The 17,853-nt window shown below is 32.2% G+C and overlaps 1 protein-coding gene across 1 annotated transcript in view; it reads left to right on the top strand.

The window, feature by feature from the left end:
• Positions 1-17,853, top strand: part of LOC148942086 (N(4)-(Beta-N-acetylglucosaminyl)-L-asparaginase-like) — a 124,198-nt gene that overhangs the window by 104,877 nt on the left and 1,468 nt on the right. The window contains exon 6 of the mRNA XM_089103708.1: positions 6,653-6,817. Within this exon, the coding sequence (XP_088959834.1) occupies positions 6,653-6,817 (165 nt within the window). The remainder of the gene's footprint in view (positions 1-6,652; positions 6,818-17,853) is intronic.

Raw genomic sequence — 17,853 nt, 5'->3', positions numbered from 1 at the left:
TGTTGCTTTTTTTTCTCTTCGCGAAACTTGTTAATGGATTTTTCCTATCATGAAACTGATTCTATTCAAGAATCCATTGCATGCTTATTATTGTTCGTGAAACGTGCTGCATGCTGATTTTTCTTCATGAAACTAGTTGCATGTTGTTTTTTTTTTCGTGAAACTTCTTCATTGAGTTTTTCCTCACGAAACTGATTTCGTTCATGGAACATGTTTCGTGATAATTTATGCTTGTGGAACTTGTTGAGTGCTAATTCTTTTCCGTGGAACCTGTTACGTGTCGATTTTTCTCTTTGTGAAAGTTTTACATATTTTTTTCTCCTCGTGAAACTTATTTTCTTCATGGAACTCTATACCTGATGATTTTATATTTTCATGGAATGTATTGCACGGATATTTTGTTCATGAAACTTTTTACATGCTGATTCTTCTCTTCGTGAAAATGTACATTGATTTTTTCTCATTCTGGAACTTTTCTTGATCATGGAACTTCTTGTGTGATGATTTGTGTTCGTAGAAATTATTGAGTGCTGATTTTTGTCCGTGAAACTTGCTACATGTTGATTTTTCTCTTCGTGAAACTTGTACATTAATTTTTCTCCTCATAAAATTGATTTTATTCATGGAACTTGATGCATGCTGATTTCTGTTCATGGAACTTTTTGAGTGCTGATTTTGATCGTGAAACTAGTTACATGTTGTTGTTTTCTTCTTAGCAAACTTGTACACTTTTCTCTTAGCGAAACTGATTATGTTAATGAAAATCATTGCATGCTTGTTATTGTTCGTGAACGTTGTTGCATGGTGATTTTTCTCATCGTAAAACTTGTACATTTATTTTTTTTTCTCCTCACGAAAATGATTTCGTTCATGGAACATGTTGTGTGATGATTTATTATCGTGGAACTTATTGACTGCTGATTTTGAACATTTGAACATGTTGTGTGATGATTTATTATCGTGGAACTTATTGACTGCTGATTTTTGTTCGAGAAACTTGTTACATGTCGATTTGTCTCTTCGTGAGACTTGTAAATTAATTTTTCTCCTAATGAAACTAATTTTCTTCATAGAACTTTATGCATGCTGATTTCTGTTCATGAATTTTTTTTAGTTCTGATTTTGTTCATAAAACTAGTTACGTGTTTTTTTTCACTTAGCAAACTTGTACACTTTTCTCCTAGCGAAACTGATTTTGTTTATGGAACTTGTTGCATGATGATTTTACTTCGTGAAACTTGTTTTTTTCTCTCTCTCTCTTCACAAAACTTGTACAATGCTTTTTCAAATCATGAATCTTATTTTGTTCAAAGAACTTATTGCTTGTCGATTTTAGCTGGTGGAACTTGATTTTCTCTTCGTGAAACTTGTGCATTGATTTTTCTTCTCATGAAACATGTTACACGTTGATTTACCTCTTCATGAAAATTTAGTGTTTTTTTTCTCATTGTGGAACTCGTCTTGCTCGTGAAACTCATTACATGCAGATTTTTGTTCTGAAACTGAGATTTTGAAACTTACTTTGTTTATGGACCTTGTTGCATGATGCTTTTACTTCATGAAACTTGTTTTTTTTTCTCTCTCTCTGTCTTCACTAAACTTGTACAATGCTTTTTCTCATCGTAAATCTTATTTTGTTCAAGGAACTTATTGCTTGCCGATTTTATTTCGTGGAACTTGCTACACCTTGATTTTTTCTTCGTGAAATTTGTACATTGATTTTTCTTCTCGTTAAATATGTTACACGTTGATTTGCCTCTTCATTAAAATATAGGGATTTTTTTCTCATTGTGAAACTCGTCTTGCTCGTGAAAGTCATTACATGCAGACTTTGTTCATGAAACTTGTTGCATGTTTATTTGTTTCCTCACGAAACTCCTACATTGATATTTTTCTCCTCACGATGGAACTTTTTTTCTATTCTTTGGAAAAAAAAGGAATCGAAGGGTAACTTTTCTTCTCTTCCTTGAGAAAATTCAGAATTAAAGTGGAACTTTTTTCTCTTCTATTGAAAATCCAGAACAGAACTTGGGATTTTTTCTCTTCTCTGGGAAACTTTAGAACTCAAGCGGAACTTTTTTCTTCCTTGGGGAATTTCAAACTGCAATGCTACTTTTTTCTCTTCCTTGAAAAAATTCAAAATTGATCTGAAAATTTTTCTATTCTTTGGAAAAATTGGAAATTGAAATGCAACGTTTTCTCTTCCTTCAGAAAGTTCGGAATTAAAGTGGAATTTTCTCTTTTCGGGAAATATTCAGAATCGAAGTATAACTTTTTCTCTTCTCTGGAAAAATTCAGAATCGAAGTGTAACTTTTTCTCTCTTTTATGGAAAAATCCAGAAGAGAACTCCAACCTTCACTTCTTTGAGAAATCGCAGATGTAAAATGGAATTTCCCCCCTTCATTGGAAAAAATTCATAATCGAAGTATAACTTTTTCCGTATTATACAGAAAAATTCAGAACAGAACTTGAAATTTTTTCTCTTTTTCGAGGAAATTCAGAACTGAAGTGGGACTTCTTTCTCTTCTTTGGGAAAACTCAGAACTGACCTGTAATTTGTTTTTCTTTTCTTCGGAGAAAATTCAGAATCGAACTTTAACATCCAACCAAGTGTCATTGACCTTCAAAACCTGTTTTTTCCTATAATTACAAAGCTCCCCCGGAACCAATACAAATCGTGCGAGATTTAGCCATCATGACATGTAAATGTTAGACCATCTAACCTACCCAAGGGTACCTACAAACAACATTCAACTTCTCCTTGGATTATTTTCTTTTCCGAAGTCAGAGACACATGACTATGGATTACAACTCGACTGGTGCCATCCATTCCACTATAGCTATAGATACCAACATAAGTGGACAGGTTGGGTTACATTAAGATAACTACGTTTAAGTTGAACCTGACTTAAACGTAGTTAACTAAGTAATTAACTACTACGATTCTAGATTTTTCTAGAGAAGAGAAACAGTTAGACTCTGATTCTGAATTTTTCCAGAGAAGAGAAAAAAGTTACATTTCGATTCTAATTTTTTTTCAAGAAAAGAAAAAAGTTCCAGATCAATTCTGAATTTTCTCAACGAAGAGAAAAAATTTCATTTCAGTTCCATGTTTCCTCACAGCAGAAAAAAGTTCCACTTAAGTCCTGGATTTTTCCAGAGAAGAGAATAGTTTCCTCTTTAATTTTGAATTTTCTCAGTGAAGAGAAAAAATAGTTAAAGTTCTGTTCTGGATTTTCATAGAAGAGGAAAAAGCTATACTTCGATCCTGGAGTTTTTTCAGAGAAAAAAAAACTATACTTCGATTCTGGATATTTTTTTTCACAGAAGAGAAAAAGCTATACTTCGATTCTGAACTTTTCCATAGAAGAGAAAAAGTTCCACTTTAATTCTGAATTTTCTCAGGGAAGAGTAAGTTCCACTTTAATTCTGAATTTCGTCAAGGAAGAGAAATATTTCCACTTTTATTCGGAGTTACCAGGGAAGAGAAGAAACGTTACACTTCTATTCCGATTTTTTTCCAAAGAATAGAAAAACGTTCCATCGTGAGGAGAAAAAAATCAATGTAGGAGTTTCATGAGGCGAAAAATGAACATGCAACATGTTCCACGAACGATATTCTGCATGTAAGGAGTTTTACGAGCAAGAGGAGTTTCACAATGAGAAAAAAAGCACTATTCGTTTTTATGAAAAGACAAATCAACGTGTAATATGTTTTACGAGAAGAAAAATCAATGTACAAGTTTCACAAACAGATAATCAAGGTTTAACAAGTTCCAGGAACTAAACTCGGCACGCAATAAGTTCCTTGAACAAAATCAGTTTCACGGCAAGAAAAATCAATGTAACAGTTTTACGAGAAGAGAAAAAAAACAAGTTTCACGAAGTAAAATCATCATGCAACAAGTTCTATAAACAAAATCAGTTTCGCGAGGAGAAAAATAATCAATGTGCAAGTTTCACGATGAGAAAAATCAATATGCAACAACGTTCACGAAGAATAATAAGCATGCAATGAGTTCCATGAACAAAATCAGTTTCGCTAGGAGAAAAGTGTAAAAGTTTGCTAAGAGAAAAAAGAACATGTAACTACTTTCACGAACAGAAATCAGCATGCATCAAGTTCCGTGAAAAAAATCAATTTTATGAGGAGAAAAAATAATGTACAAGTTTCACGAAGAGAAAAATCAACATGTAGCAAGTTTCGTGGACAAAAATCAGCACTCAATAAACTACACGAGCATAAATCATCACGCAACAGTTCCATGAACAAAATCAGTTTCTTGAAGGAAAAAATTAATGTACAAGTTTCACGATGAGAAAAATCAACATGCAACAACTTTCACGAACAATAATAAGCATGCAATGAGTTCCATGAACAAAATCAGCTTCGTTTGGAGAAAAGTGTACCAGTTTGCTAAGAGAAAAAAACAGCATGTAACTATTTTCACGACCAAAATCAGCACTCAAAATGTTCCATGAACATAAATCAGCACGCATAAAGTTCCATGAATAAAATCAGTTTCATGAAGAGAAAATTAATATACAAGTTTCACGAAGAGAAAAACCAAATTTTACAAGTCTCATGAACAAAAATCAGCACTCAATAAGTTCTACGAACACAAATCATCACGCAACAAGTTCCATGATCAAGACGAGTTTCACAATGAGAGAAATCAATGTACATTTTCATGAAGAGAAGAATCAACATGTAACAGGTTTCATGAACAACATCTATATGCAATACGTTCCATGAAAATATAAAATCATCCCGTATCAAGTTCCATGAAGAAAATCAGTTTCACGAGGAGAAAAATCTATGAACAACTTTGACGAAGAGAAAAATCGACATATAACAAGTTTCACGAATAAGATTTAGTACTCAACCAGTTCCACGAGCATAAATCATCACGCAACATGTTCCATAAACGAAATCAGTTTCGTGAGGAGAAACAAAAATCAATGTACAGCTTTCATGACGAGAAAAATCAACATGTAACAAGTTTCATTAGCAAAAAATAAGCACTCAAAAAGTTCCATGAACGTAAATCATTACGCAACATGATCCATGAAAAAAATCAATGTAGAAGTCTCACGAAGAGAAAAAAAACAACACGCAACGAATTCTTTAATAAAATCAGTTTCATGTTAGGAAACATCAATAAACAAGTCTCGCGAAGAGAAAAAAAGCAAACAAGTCTCCGCAAACAAGATTGCGTCATTACACCTGACCTTTTGAAATAGGGGTCTGACGTGGGAATCGTGCCAGCTGGCTGGTTGCATAGGGATGCGTTTAAAATCCATGGGCAGTGCTTGTATTGAACAGGTGCGACGGCTTGAGGGACTAGTAGCTCCACTTATGCACCTCCTATCTGACCCTTGGAAATTCTATTTTAAGTCCCTATCTAACCCTTTGAAATCCTATCCTAATTCCCTATCTGATTCTTTAAAATCCTATGCTAATTCCCTATCTGATCCTTTAAAAGCAGTGATAGGATACTACTATCAATACATACAACAGTTACAATTACCCATAAATTACGTTTGTAACACTTTCAGTAAAACACTGAAAAAAATTAATATAGGGAATGAGGGAGAAGGCAACACCCTCTATTGCACGGAATAATCTCTAATTAGACACTAGTTAAAGTTTAGTTAGGTTCTATTAGGTACTTTAGTTAGGTAGTAAAGTTTAGTTAGGTACTACAAGGGTCTTCCTGATATAAGAGATTATTATTATCCAATTAAGCCCTGGTAAAGGTTGGGATGTTGAGGGGGTGGAATTTATTCTCATCTTTTGAATAATTGTTGTTTGTTTGAAGTTTCAATACCCATCTTTATGTACATTTGAAAAAAAACTTGCTTTATTTGTTTGATTTTTTCAGGATCCAGGTTCCTTTGGAACGTCTTTTTCTGAGTCTATCATTGATGATAACAATACCAAATTGAACAATTTTTGATGAAAAAAAAATGCCATTGTAGAGAATAACTATTTTTTACAATGTGATTGATTATGTCTATCATATCTTAACGACTTAAAGACTATGAGTAAATACCTGGTTCGTATATGTTCCTTTGCTTCTTGTTTATCTTTTTTTGCCAACTACTAAACAAATATTTCCATTTAATGTTTAATATGGAGGATTTGTCATTAAAAATGCCCTGGTAGAGAATAATAATTTTTTCAATGAGATTGATCAATCTTAACAACTGTATGAATAAATACCTGGTTTGTAGATGTTCCTTTCCTTCTTGTTTATCTTTTTCTTTGCGAATTTCTAAAAAAAAGCATTCCATTGAATGTTTAATATGGAAGATTTTTCATGAAAAAATGCCCTGGTAGAGAATAATATTTTTTTTACAATGTTTTTGATTAAACTGTATGATTAAATACATTTTTATGATTAAATACCTGGTTCGTATATGTTCCTTTGCTTCTTTTTTTTACGAATTGCTAAAAAAATATTTCCATTTAGCGTTTAAATACCTGGTTCGTGTATTCTCCTTTGCTTCTTGTTCATCTTTTATTTGCGAATTGCTCAAAAAGTATTTCCATTTAATGTTTAAATACCTGGTTCGTATATGCTCCTTTGCTTCTTGTTTATCTTTTTTTGTAAATTACTAAAATAATATTTTCATTGAATATTTCAGCTTGATAGCAGTTGAATATATGTCTCAGGGACTAAGTCCGACCGCTGCAGCTAAGATTGCCATCACCAGGATTATTCGTCATTACCCTATTTTTAGTGGCGCACTAGTTGTCATGAATATGAAGGGAGAGTATGGAGGATTCTGCCACGGTTTTTCAGAATTTTCGTAAGTGTAACTTAATTATTCATTGATTTTAAAATATTATATAGCTCATTTTAAGATATCATTAATAAGAATTACGGATAAGATTCTTAAACTCTAAATCGGGGGATAAGAAATATAATAATAATAAAAAAAACATAAAGCATTGTGACTTTATTGTAATAAAAGCCGCAAAAAAAATAAACTTGATAAACTCTTATTGGTCTGTTTTCACATTTATTTATTTTGTTTAGAAAGTTTTGTCTGTCTGAGAGCAAAAGAGGCAAACATTAAAAGTTCTGCAGGAGAAGCTTAACCGTTTAAATAAACTAAAAAGCAATGAATAGCAAAAAGCAAAACATGAATGAGCCTATGAATTAGTAGCCCATCGAATCAATGAATGAACTTCTCCTCTTGCCAAAGAGTATTATTAAGGGATATTTATACTTTGTCAGGATAATCATACGAATTAATAGTTATTGCCTGAATTGCTGACCAACTGAGAATTTATGAAGAAAAACTCCCTGGATGGAGTGAATATCTGCTATGATCTGTTGTTTGTTAATGCAAAATATGCTTGTGAATAAAATTTCCTTGCCTTCATTTCTGTATTATAGGCAGGAAACTAAAATTAGACATTTTATTGTAAAACCATGTGCTAATGATATCGAGTACTACAACTTTAATTTCAGTAAAGTTTCATAGTGATTATATGGAACTGTTTACGCTGATTTTGAAAACTTAATCAGAAATGTTCTATCAAAAATAGTTTTGCTCAATAGCTACTAAAAATTTCACGTTTTAGCAGGATTGGAGTGTTTTGACTTTTTCGAAAATAAAATTTAATGTTTGGGAGTGTTTCTTTGAGGATTTTTTATATTAAATACAAAACCTAATACGATTTATTTTAATATTCACACTTTTGTAAGGTAGTTTTCACTATACGAAAGCTAACCGTCCAAACCAAAAGAGAATTTAAGAAACTTTACAACAGAGCAACATGATTACACCTTTAAATTTAGGAGAAAACTGGTTATGAAAATCCCCTAGATAATATAGTTTTGTAGTTGGAAAATCAAAATTTTTTACAAAAAAGCTCTGAAAACTTACGTGCACAGCTCTGCTGATGATATAAAATGAGACTGTATTTTAAATCTTTGAAGAGTGTTGACAGCCACAGCTTGTAAAGAGAGTGTTTAATTACTAATTGTGTTTGAAGTATGCTGCAAGGGAAGATATTTGAAAGTGTCTTTTATCTGTGCAGTTTTCTTTTGTCAGTTTTACTACTATTGATATTGTTTAAAACTTGTAATCCGATTCGTATATAACCTAAAGAAGTTATTACTATACTCATTACGTTCTGTTAAAATGGGGAAAGAAACCAAAGATAATAGAAAAAGAGAGATATCATAATGGAAGTGGGGACGGAACTGTTAAGGAAACACATTGTTTGGCTATCTTGTAAGTATTGAGCCAGGTAGCATTTGAAGGGAAAGGGTAGAAATGAGAATGTCAAACGTTCAGGATATATTATTTTAACTTAGAAGCGTTCAGAACGAGGGGTGAAATGAAAAAGAGGGATATTATCTTTGCTGAAACAAAACTTCAAAGTAAGATGTGCTTCAGAACAGTATGCATTCATCTGAAAGTAAAAGCAGTTAGCCTTTATATTATGGTGTGGAAAATGATATTGGACTCATATTTTTATCTTACCACGAAATAAAAAAACAAACAATTCTGTAAATATATCTTCCAATCCCAATACAGCATTTACAGTATATAGCGTTATAGAAGTTTTCAAGATTATGGTAAAGGGCAAAATTTTGAGCCCTTACTGGTAATATCTCAACTTGTTATAACGGGACCGACAGTAGGAACCAAGCTCTATCAACACACTGCAAGGCTTGGAATGTGATTCTGATGATGAGGTTATGCGAAAGTGTCTCCATATTAATCCAAACACGAAGAAGAAAAGGGCAGAAGTACAATATCAGAATACAAATTGTCAGTAATTAGTAAATTCCGTGTATAGACACTTGAAGTCATAAGCTGGAGTTACATCTGCAACGGCCATATGAGATTGCCAAAGGTCCAGGTGAGGAATCGGGGATTTTTCAAGCGGGGTCTCAAACACGAAATAAGGCTAGAAGTCTTTCAGAAAAATGACTAATGGATAATCTTGCTATCAAGACTTCTCGACAATCTGCCAATTACTGTTCTTCTTCAAATTGTCGAAGTCCACTCAGGATGTATGAACTTGAAATTTCAGAAAATGATACCAAAAGTTTGAATCTTCTGAGATTTTATGTCACATTACCCAAAACAAATCTGAAGACGGGATAAGACGGAGGAAGATTGCATGGCCATTGGAATTACCATTGGTGATTCCAAAACACGTAATCGATTTTTCGTGATCTGAAACTCAATACCAGAGGTATTGAGCCCTATCTTGAAAAAGAAGAAAATCGCTTTTTTATAGCGTTAGTAGGGATATGTGTCCTTTTTATTTTATTTGTTTCGCGAGGACGAATACGCTACCACAAGATCGTAGATAGATTTTTTATGGCTTATTTAAGATCTACTGGTCATGTCTACGTGGTTTTTATAAATCTATCTTAAAACACCATTACAAAATGCCATATGGCACCAAAAGTGCTACTTTTTGGTGCTAGCTCCGGAGGGAATTGGCTTGGAAAGTATAGCAAAGGTGCTATTGTAGTCTCCATGATCAAATACCTTTAACCAATGGTTTACAATCCCTGCTCTTGTAAACTGTCCTTCCGAGACCACTTAGTAAGTGAAAACTAAAATATGCGGTTAGAAAAACAAACTGCTTCATGAAAATTAATTTTTTTTCTTATATTTCTTTTCATTCTCATTAAAATAGAGTGAAATATCACGAGTCAGTTTATTTGAGCTAGTTTTGTAGATAAATCCTGTTTTAATTTTTGATCATTTTTAAGTTCCAGCTTTGCTCCTTACTTCCATAAGAAAAACTTCTTTTAATTAGAAATTTCAAATAAAGCTGTTGAATTTGGCTCACCGTCAATGAAAAATTCCCCTCACGAGAAACTTCTCCGTCGAAATTTCCTCCCACGTAAAATACAGCCCCTCCAGAAAATTCCCTTCCGATAGTTTCATCCTCGCTGAACCGCCCCCCCCCCATGAAATTTCTTGCGCAAACTTTAGTCTGGAAAATTCTCCTTAGCATACTTTCAGTTTAAAAAGACTCTCGTTTTCTCGATCACTCCGGAAATCTCCCCTTCCGTGGACATTTTTTTTCGGAAATCCAAAAACGCTGATAAAAGCCCCTGGATAATTCCCATAGAACATCTCCACATGCAAAATTTAGTTGGGAAAGAGAAAGTAAGACAATTAAAAAGAATTTCGTATAGGAATTCCGTCAACCCCTCCCCCCCCCCAGCGTAAAATTTTTCCTGGAAAGTTCACCCCCCAGAAATTTCCCTCGAAGGAAAATTCTCCCTATGGTAACCCACCCAAAGCACAGAATCCCCCGCCCCCCCCCCCAAAAAAAAAATGTCTGCACTTCCCAATAATAAATTGTATAAGTAAACTATGGGCAAATTTCATAACTTGAAGGCCCCTCCCCACAAACTGTGGGGTCATTTTACCCTTAAAGACATAGTTATTGGAATTTTGAACTATGCTGAACAAAATGACTATCTCAAAATTTTGATCGGGCAACTTTAGGGGAAACAGGGGCGTGGAAGGGGGGCTAGTTGCCCTCCAATCTTTTTGGTCACTTAAGAAAAGGCACTAGAAATTTTAATTTCTGTTCAAATGCACCCTCTCCTAATCTTCTAGGACTTTCATTTCGATATGATCACCCCTGGAAATAAAGAACGACAAAAACAAATAAACACGTATCCGTGACCTTTCTTCTGCCAAAAATTACATAATTCCACATTTTTTTTTACATAGAAGCTTGAAACTTCTACACAATGGTGCTCTGATATGCTGAATTTGATGGTGTGATATTCATTAAGATTCCTGGACTTTTAGGGGAGGATCTTTCTATGGAAGAAGTTTTCACGGGGGAAGGGACATTGCCAGATTTCCCAGTATTATTTAAAAAAACGATCAAAAATTAAATTAAAAAAAACAGTTTTTCAACTGAAAGTAAGGAGCAACATCAAAACTTAAAACGAACAGAGATTATTACGTATATGATTGGGTTCGCCCCCTAGTCAATACCTCGCTCTTTACGCTAAAGTTTTTTTTTAGTACTTTCATAACAGCTATTTATTCTAATTAACGGCCTTTGTGATTAATGGGTCTTTTTTAAAGAATTGGAACAAAATTGGAACTTTAGCGTAAAGAGCGAGGTATTGACTATGGGGTGAACCGCATAATATACGTTTTAAAAATATATGAATATAGAAGTTCGTTACGTAAGTCAATTCGTAAGTTACGTATATTTATTACTAATAAAAACGTTCCTAAATAAGATTAAACAACTTTCGAGAAGGTCATTTAGCCAAAAAAAGTAAAATAATATGTAAATTTCGTTTTAATTATTCATGTACGGTGAGCCAAAATCAAAACCTGCATTAATTCAAAAACGTTCAGAAATTAAATTAAAAAAAAACAGTTTGTTTAAACTGGAAGTAAAGAGCGACATTAAAACTTAAGACAAACGGAAATTAGTTTGTATATGAACGGTACTGTTCCTCCCTCACTGCGTTACTCATTACGCTAAAGTTAAACACTTTGTGGTAAATTCTATTTTTTAAAACAATAAAAAACTTTAGCGTAAAGAGCAAGGAATTGAGGAGGGGACAGCCCGTTTCATATAAGGAATATTTTCAGTTAAATTTAAGTTTTAATGTCGCTTCTTACTTTCAGTTAAAAAAAACTTCTTTTTGTTCATTTAATCAGCATAATAAGCTGATTCTTTTGATGGATCTATTAATATCAAATAAACTGATATCCATTTTTTTAGAATTTCGGTTACTATTGACCCACGGCGCTTCTTACTTTAAGTTCGTTATCACGAACTGTTTGATTCACCAGATCTTTCAAGAAATATTTTTTAATGGTGTTTAATTGCGCGTCAGCTATTATAAACATGGGATGGTGGGGGCGGGTTGCTTAAGAAACTGAATTTTCCATGCCCAAGTTATCTAACTCCATGATCCTTCTGATAAGTATAGAAAGAGTTATGTGATTGGGGGATAAGAGTTAATCTGTCATCTTCCTTCATTTAGACTTAGCCTAAATAACGACGCTGTGGAGGGATACCTCCCTTCTTTTGGAAGAAAAAATTTCTTACATTTATTTCATGCCTTCATTTAACTAAGCTAATTTGCTTCATAATTCATAAAATTATACAGATTGATGTGTAATTTGCGCTCAACTATCATGAGGGGGATGGGTGTGTCATTTTTAGGAGGGACAGATGCCTCAAAGAGTGCATTTTAATGCCTAAGAATCCTGTCTCTCATAGAGCTTATATATATATATATATATATATATATATATATATATATATATATATATATATATATATATATATATATATATATATATATATATATATATATATTACCGTGAATGTCTGAAATACCTTTTTTTTCCCCTCCTTGGATTTAGTCAGCATTGCCAGTCAACTTTTTCAGTTGAATGTAAGCACAGTTTACATAATTAGCAGTATGATCTTTCCCTATCTCACCCATTATAAAAACCCGGACCGAGGTGCAAGTGCTCCAGAGAACCTATAAACATAAGCGACATTAGATCTTTTCACGGGTAGACAAGTCGGATCTCTGTTGAACGCGAAACTTGGCTTCAACGTTGGAACACTAATTTTGAAGAAACTAATTTTAAATTAATTTATTCCAATACATACATGAAAATCGGTAATTAGTAGTGCAATGTTATTATTAGATGTTTTTAGGAATTAAAAATTGGTTTCGAAGTCTCAAGTTAGTTTCAAAGGCATTTTGAGAAAGTTTCTGCCAAAATACGTGTTCCTGGGTAATTGGACCGCTGATGGCAGATCAAATGAGAAGAGCTGTTTGTACGCGCCGATATATATATATATATATATATATATATATATATATATATATATATATATATATATATATATATATATATATATATATATATATATATATATATATATAGAGTGGCGTGCCACTCTAAGTGAACCTAGATCAACCCAACTTTTTGGATATCTCTCTCACTATGACTCTGTTTGTGTGTCGTGTCTGTGCGTGTCTCGTCTCTATGTGTGTGTGTCATCTTTGTGGGTGTGCTGTCTAAAAAACCAGTCTGGTTGAAAACGTGGAGTTTTCGTACTGCTCACTTTTTTGCAATGTGTAGGAACCAGCGGGGAATCCCCGCTCGTTTGGAAAGGTGCCAAGGAAAGGCATGTAAATAGCATGTAGTTTAAAAACGTGTTTAATCACGTTTCTTGAATGATTCAAAATGAACTTTGAAAAATCAAGAAAATGTAACTGTGACAAGGTAAACCACAAGCAAACACTACTGAAATATTCCAACTCTTGCATTTCAACGAAAGAAATTCAAAATGAACTTTGAAAAATCAAGAAAATGTAACTGTGACAAGGTAAACCACAACCAAACACTACTGAAATATTCCAACTCTTGCATTTCAACGAAAGAAATTCAAAATGAACTTTGAAAAATCAAGAAAATGTAACTGTGACAAGGTAAACCACAACCAAACACTACTGAAATATTCCAACTCTTGCATTTCAACGAAAGAAATTCAAAATGAACTTTGAAAAATCAAGAAAATGTAACTGTGACAAGGTAAACCACAACCAAACACTACTGAAATATTCCAACTCTTTCATTTCAAAGAAATAAAATCAAAAAGAACTATTACAAAACAATAAACTCTAACTGTGACAATGTAAACCACACCCAAACACTACTGAAATATTCCAACTCTTGCATTTCATAGAAAGAAATTCAAAATGAAATTTGAAAAATCAAGAAAATGTAACTGTGACAATGTAAACCACGACCAAACAAGACTTAAATATTCCAACTCTTGCATTTCATCGAAATAAATTCTTTATGATCATTGAAATATCAACTTTATTTTACTGTTACAATGTAAACCACAACCAAACACTAGTGAAATATTCCAACTCTTGCATTTCAATGAACGAAATTCAAAATGAACATTGAAAAATCAAGAAAATGTAACTGTGACAAGGTAAACCACAACCAAACGCTACTGAAATATTCCAACTCTTGCATTTCAATGAAAGAAATTCAAAATGAACTTTGAAAAATCAAGAAAATGTAACTGTGACAAGGTAAACCACAACCAAACACTACTGAAATATTCCAACTCTTGCATTTCAAGGAAAGAAAATCAAAATGAACTTTGAAAAATCAAGAAAATGTAACTGTGACAAGGTAAACCACAACCAAACACCACTTAAATATTCCATCTCTTTCAATTCGACTAAAGAAATTGGAAGATATCAATGAATAATCAAGTAATTTTTTCTGTGACAAGGTAAAACAGATCCAATCACTAATGAAAACTTCACACAATTAAAGTTAAACGAAATACATGACAAATGTAAATTTTAAAATAAAGAAAATGTAACTGTGACACTGAAATATTCCAACTCTTGCATTTCAGCGAAAGAAATTCAAAATGAACTTTGAAAAATCAATAAAATGCAACTGTGAAAAGTTAAAACACAACCAAACACTACTGAAATATTCCAACTCTTGCATTTAAGCGAAAGAAATTCAAAATGAACTTTGAAAAATCAAGAAAATGTAACTGTGACAAGGTAAACCACAAGCAAACACTACTGAAATATTCCAACTCTTGCATTTCAACTAACGAAATTCAAAATGAACTTATAAAACTCAAGAAAATGTATAAGAGACCATGTATTAAACTACCACAAACTTAAGAAGTATTACATATCTTTAATTTCAACGAAAAAAATTCAAAATGAACTTTGAAAAATCAGGAAAATGTAACTGTGACAAGGTAAACCACAAGCAAACACTACTGAAATATTCCAACTCTTGCATTTCAACGAAAGAAATTCAAAATGAACTTTGAAAAATCAAGAAAATCTAACTGTGACAAGGTAAACCACAACCAAACACAACTGAAATATTCCAACTCTATAATAACACCTAAAAACAAACACAAAGAAATTTGAAAGATAAATAATATCTAACTGTGACAAGGTAAACCAAAACCAAACACTACTGAAATATTCCAACTCTTGCATTTCAACGAAATAAATTCAAAATGACCTTTGAATAAACAAGAAAATTTAACTGTGACAAGGTAAACCAAAACATTACAATACTTTTATATTACAACTAGTTAATTTGTTTGATTGAAATTCAATTTTAACTGTTTAATTTGAATAAAATGTATATGTGACTCGGTCAACCAAAACCAAACACTACTGAAATATTCCAACTCTTGCATTTCAACGAAAGAAATTCAAAATGAACTTTGAAAAATCAAGAAAATGTAACTGTGACAAGGTAAACCACAACCAAACACTACTGAAATATTCCAACTCTTGCATTTCAACGAAAGAAATTCAAAATGAACTTTGAAAAATCAAGAAAATGTAACTGTGACAAGGTAAACCACAACCAAACACTACTGAAAAATTCCAACTCTTGCATTTCAACGAAAGAAATTCAAAATGAACTTTGAAAAATCAAGAAAATGTAACTGTGACAAGGTAAACCACAACCAAACACTACTTAAATATTCCAACTCTTACATTTCAACGAAAGAAATTGAAAATGAAATTTGAAAAATCAAGAAAATGTAACTGTGACAAGGTAAACCACAACCAAACACTACTGAAATATTACAACTCTTGCATTTCAACTAAAAACATTCAGAATGAACTTTGAAAAATCAAGACAATGTAACTGTGACTCTGAAATATTCCAACTCTTGCATTTCAGCGAAAGAAATTCAAAATGAACTTTGAAAAATCAAGAAAATGTAACTGTGACAAGGTAAACCACCATCAAACACTACTGAAATATTCCAACTCTTGCATTTCAACGAAAGAAATTCAAAATGAACTTTGAAAAATCAAGAAAATGTAACTGTGACAAGGTAAACCACAACCAAACACACCTGAAATATTCCAACTCTTGCATTTCAACGAAAGAAATTCAAAATGAACTTTGAAAAATCAAGAAAATGTAACTGTGACAAGGTAAACCACAACCAAACACTAGTGAAATATTCAAACTCTTGCATTTCAACGAAAGAAATTCAAAATGAAGATTGAAAAATCATGAGAATGTAACTGTGACAAGGTCAACCACAACCAAACACTACTGAAATATTCCAACTCTTGCATTTCAATGAAAGAACTTCAAAATCAACTTTGAAAAATCAAGAAAATGTAACTTTGACATGGTAAACCACAACAAAACACTACTGAAATATTCCAACTCTTACATTTCAACGAAAGAAATTCAAGTGAACTTCGAAAAATCAAGAAAATTTAACTGTGACAAGTTAAACCAAAACAACACAATCCTGAAATAGACAAAATCATTAATTAAAAATAAATAAATTAAAAATTAAAATTTAAAAATCAATAAAATTTAAATGTTACAAGTTACAACACTACCAAACACTACTGAAATATTCCAACTCTTGCATTTAAACGAAAGAAATTCAAAATTAACTTTTAAAATCAAGAAAATGTAACTGTGACAAGGTAAACCACAACCAAACACTACTGAAATATTCCAACTCTTGCATTTCAACGAAAGAAATTCAAAATGAACTTTAAAAAATCAAGAATATGTAATTGTGACAAGGTAAATCACAACCAAACATTACTGAAATAATCCAACTCTTCCATTTCAGCGAAAGAAATTCAAAATGAACTTTGAAAAAATCAAGAAAATGTAAATGTGACAAGGTAGACCACAACCAAACACTACTGAAATATTCCAACTCTTCCATTTCAACGAAAGAAATTCAAAATGAACTTTGAAAAATCAAGAAATTGTAACTGTGACAAGGTAAACCACAACCAAACACTACTGAAATATTCCAACTCTTGCATTTCAACGAAAGAAATTCAAAATGAACTTTGAAAAATCAAGAAAATGTAACTGTGACAAGGTAAACCACAACCAAACACTACTGAAATATTCCAACTCTTGCATTTCAACGAAAGAAATTCAAAATGAACTTTGAAAAATCAAGAAAATGTAACTGTGACAAGGTAAACCACAACCAAACACTACTGAAATATTCCAACTCTTGCATTTCAACGAAAGAAATTCAAAATGAACTTTGAAAAATCAAGAAAATGTAACTGTGACAAGGTAAACCACAACCAAACACTACTGAAATATTCCAACTCTTGCATTTCAACGAAAGAAATTCAAAATGAACTTTGAAAAATCAAGAAAATGTAACTGTGACAAGGTAAACCACAACCAAACACTACTGAAATATTCCAACTCTTGCATTTCAGCAGAAAGAAATTCAAAATGAACTTTGAAAAATCAAGAAAATGTAACTGTGACAAGGTAAATCACAACCAAACACTACTGAAATAATCCAACTCTTGCATTTCAATGAAAGAAATTCAAAATGAACATTGAAAAATTATTTAAATTTAACATTTTAAACTTAAACAACACCCAAAAAACAAATGACATATTAAAAAAATTTCATTTCAACTAAAGAAATTAAAATTGAACTTTTAAAAATAAAGAAAATGTCACTGTTAAAATGTAAACCACAAACAAACACTACTGAAATATTCCAACTCTTTCATTTCAATGAAAGAAATTCAAAATGAACTTTGAAAAATCAAGAAAATGTAACTGTGACAAGGTAAACCACAACCAAACACTACTGAAATATTCCAACTCTTGCATTTCAGCGAAAGAAATTCAAAATGAATCTTTGAAAAATCAAGAAAATGTAACTGTGACAAGGTAAACCACAACCAAACACTACTGAAATATTCCAACTCTTGCATTTCAACGAAATAAATTCAAAATGAACTTTGAAAAAT

The sequence above is a fragment of the Artemia sp. Qi Xiang Cuo genome, chromosome 17 (assembly GCF_049724085.1).
Source record: "Artemia sp. Qi Xiang Cuo chromosome 17, ASM4972408v1, whole genome shotgun sequence".
Classification (NCBI taxonomy): Eukaryota; Metazoa; Arthropoda; class Branchiopoda; order Anostraca; family Artemiidae; genus Artemia; species Artemia sp. Qi Xiang Cuo.
The sequence above is the reverse complement of the archived record's forward strand: the minus strand, read 5'-3'. Positions and strand labels throughout refer to the sequence as shown.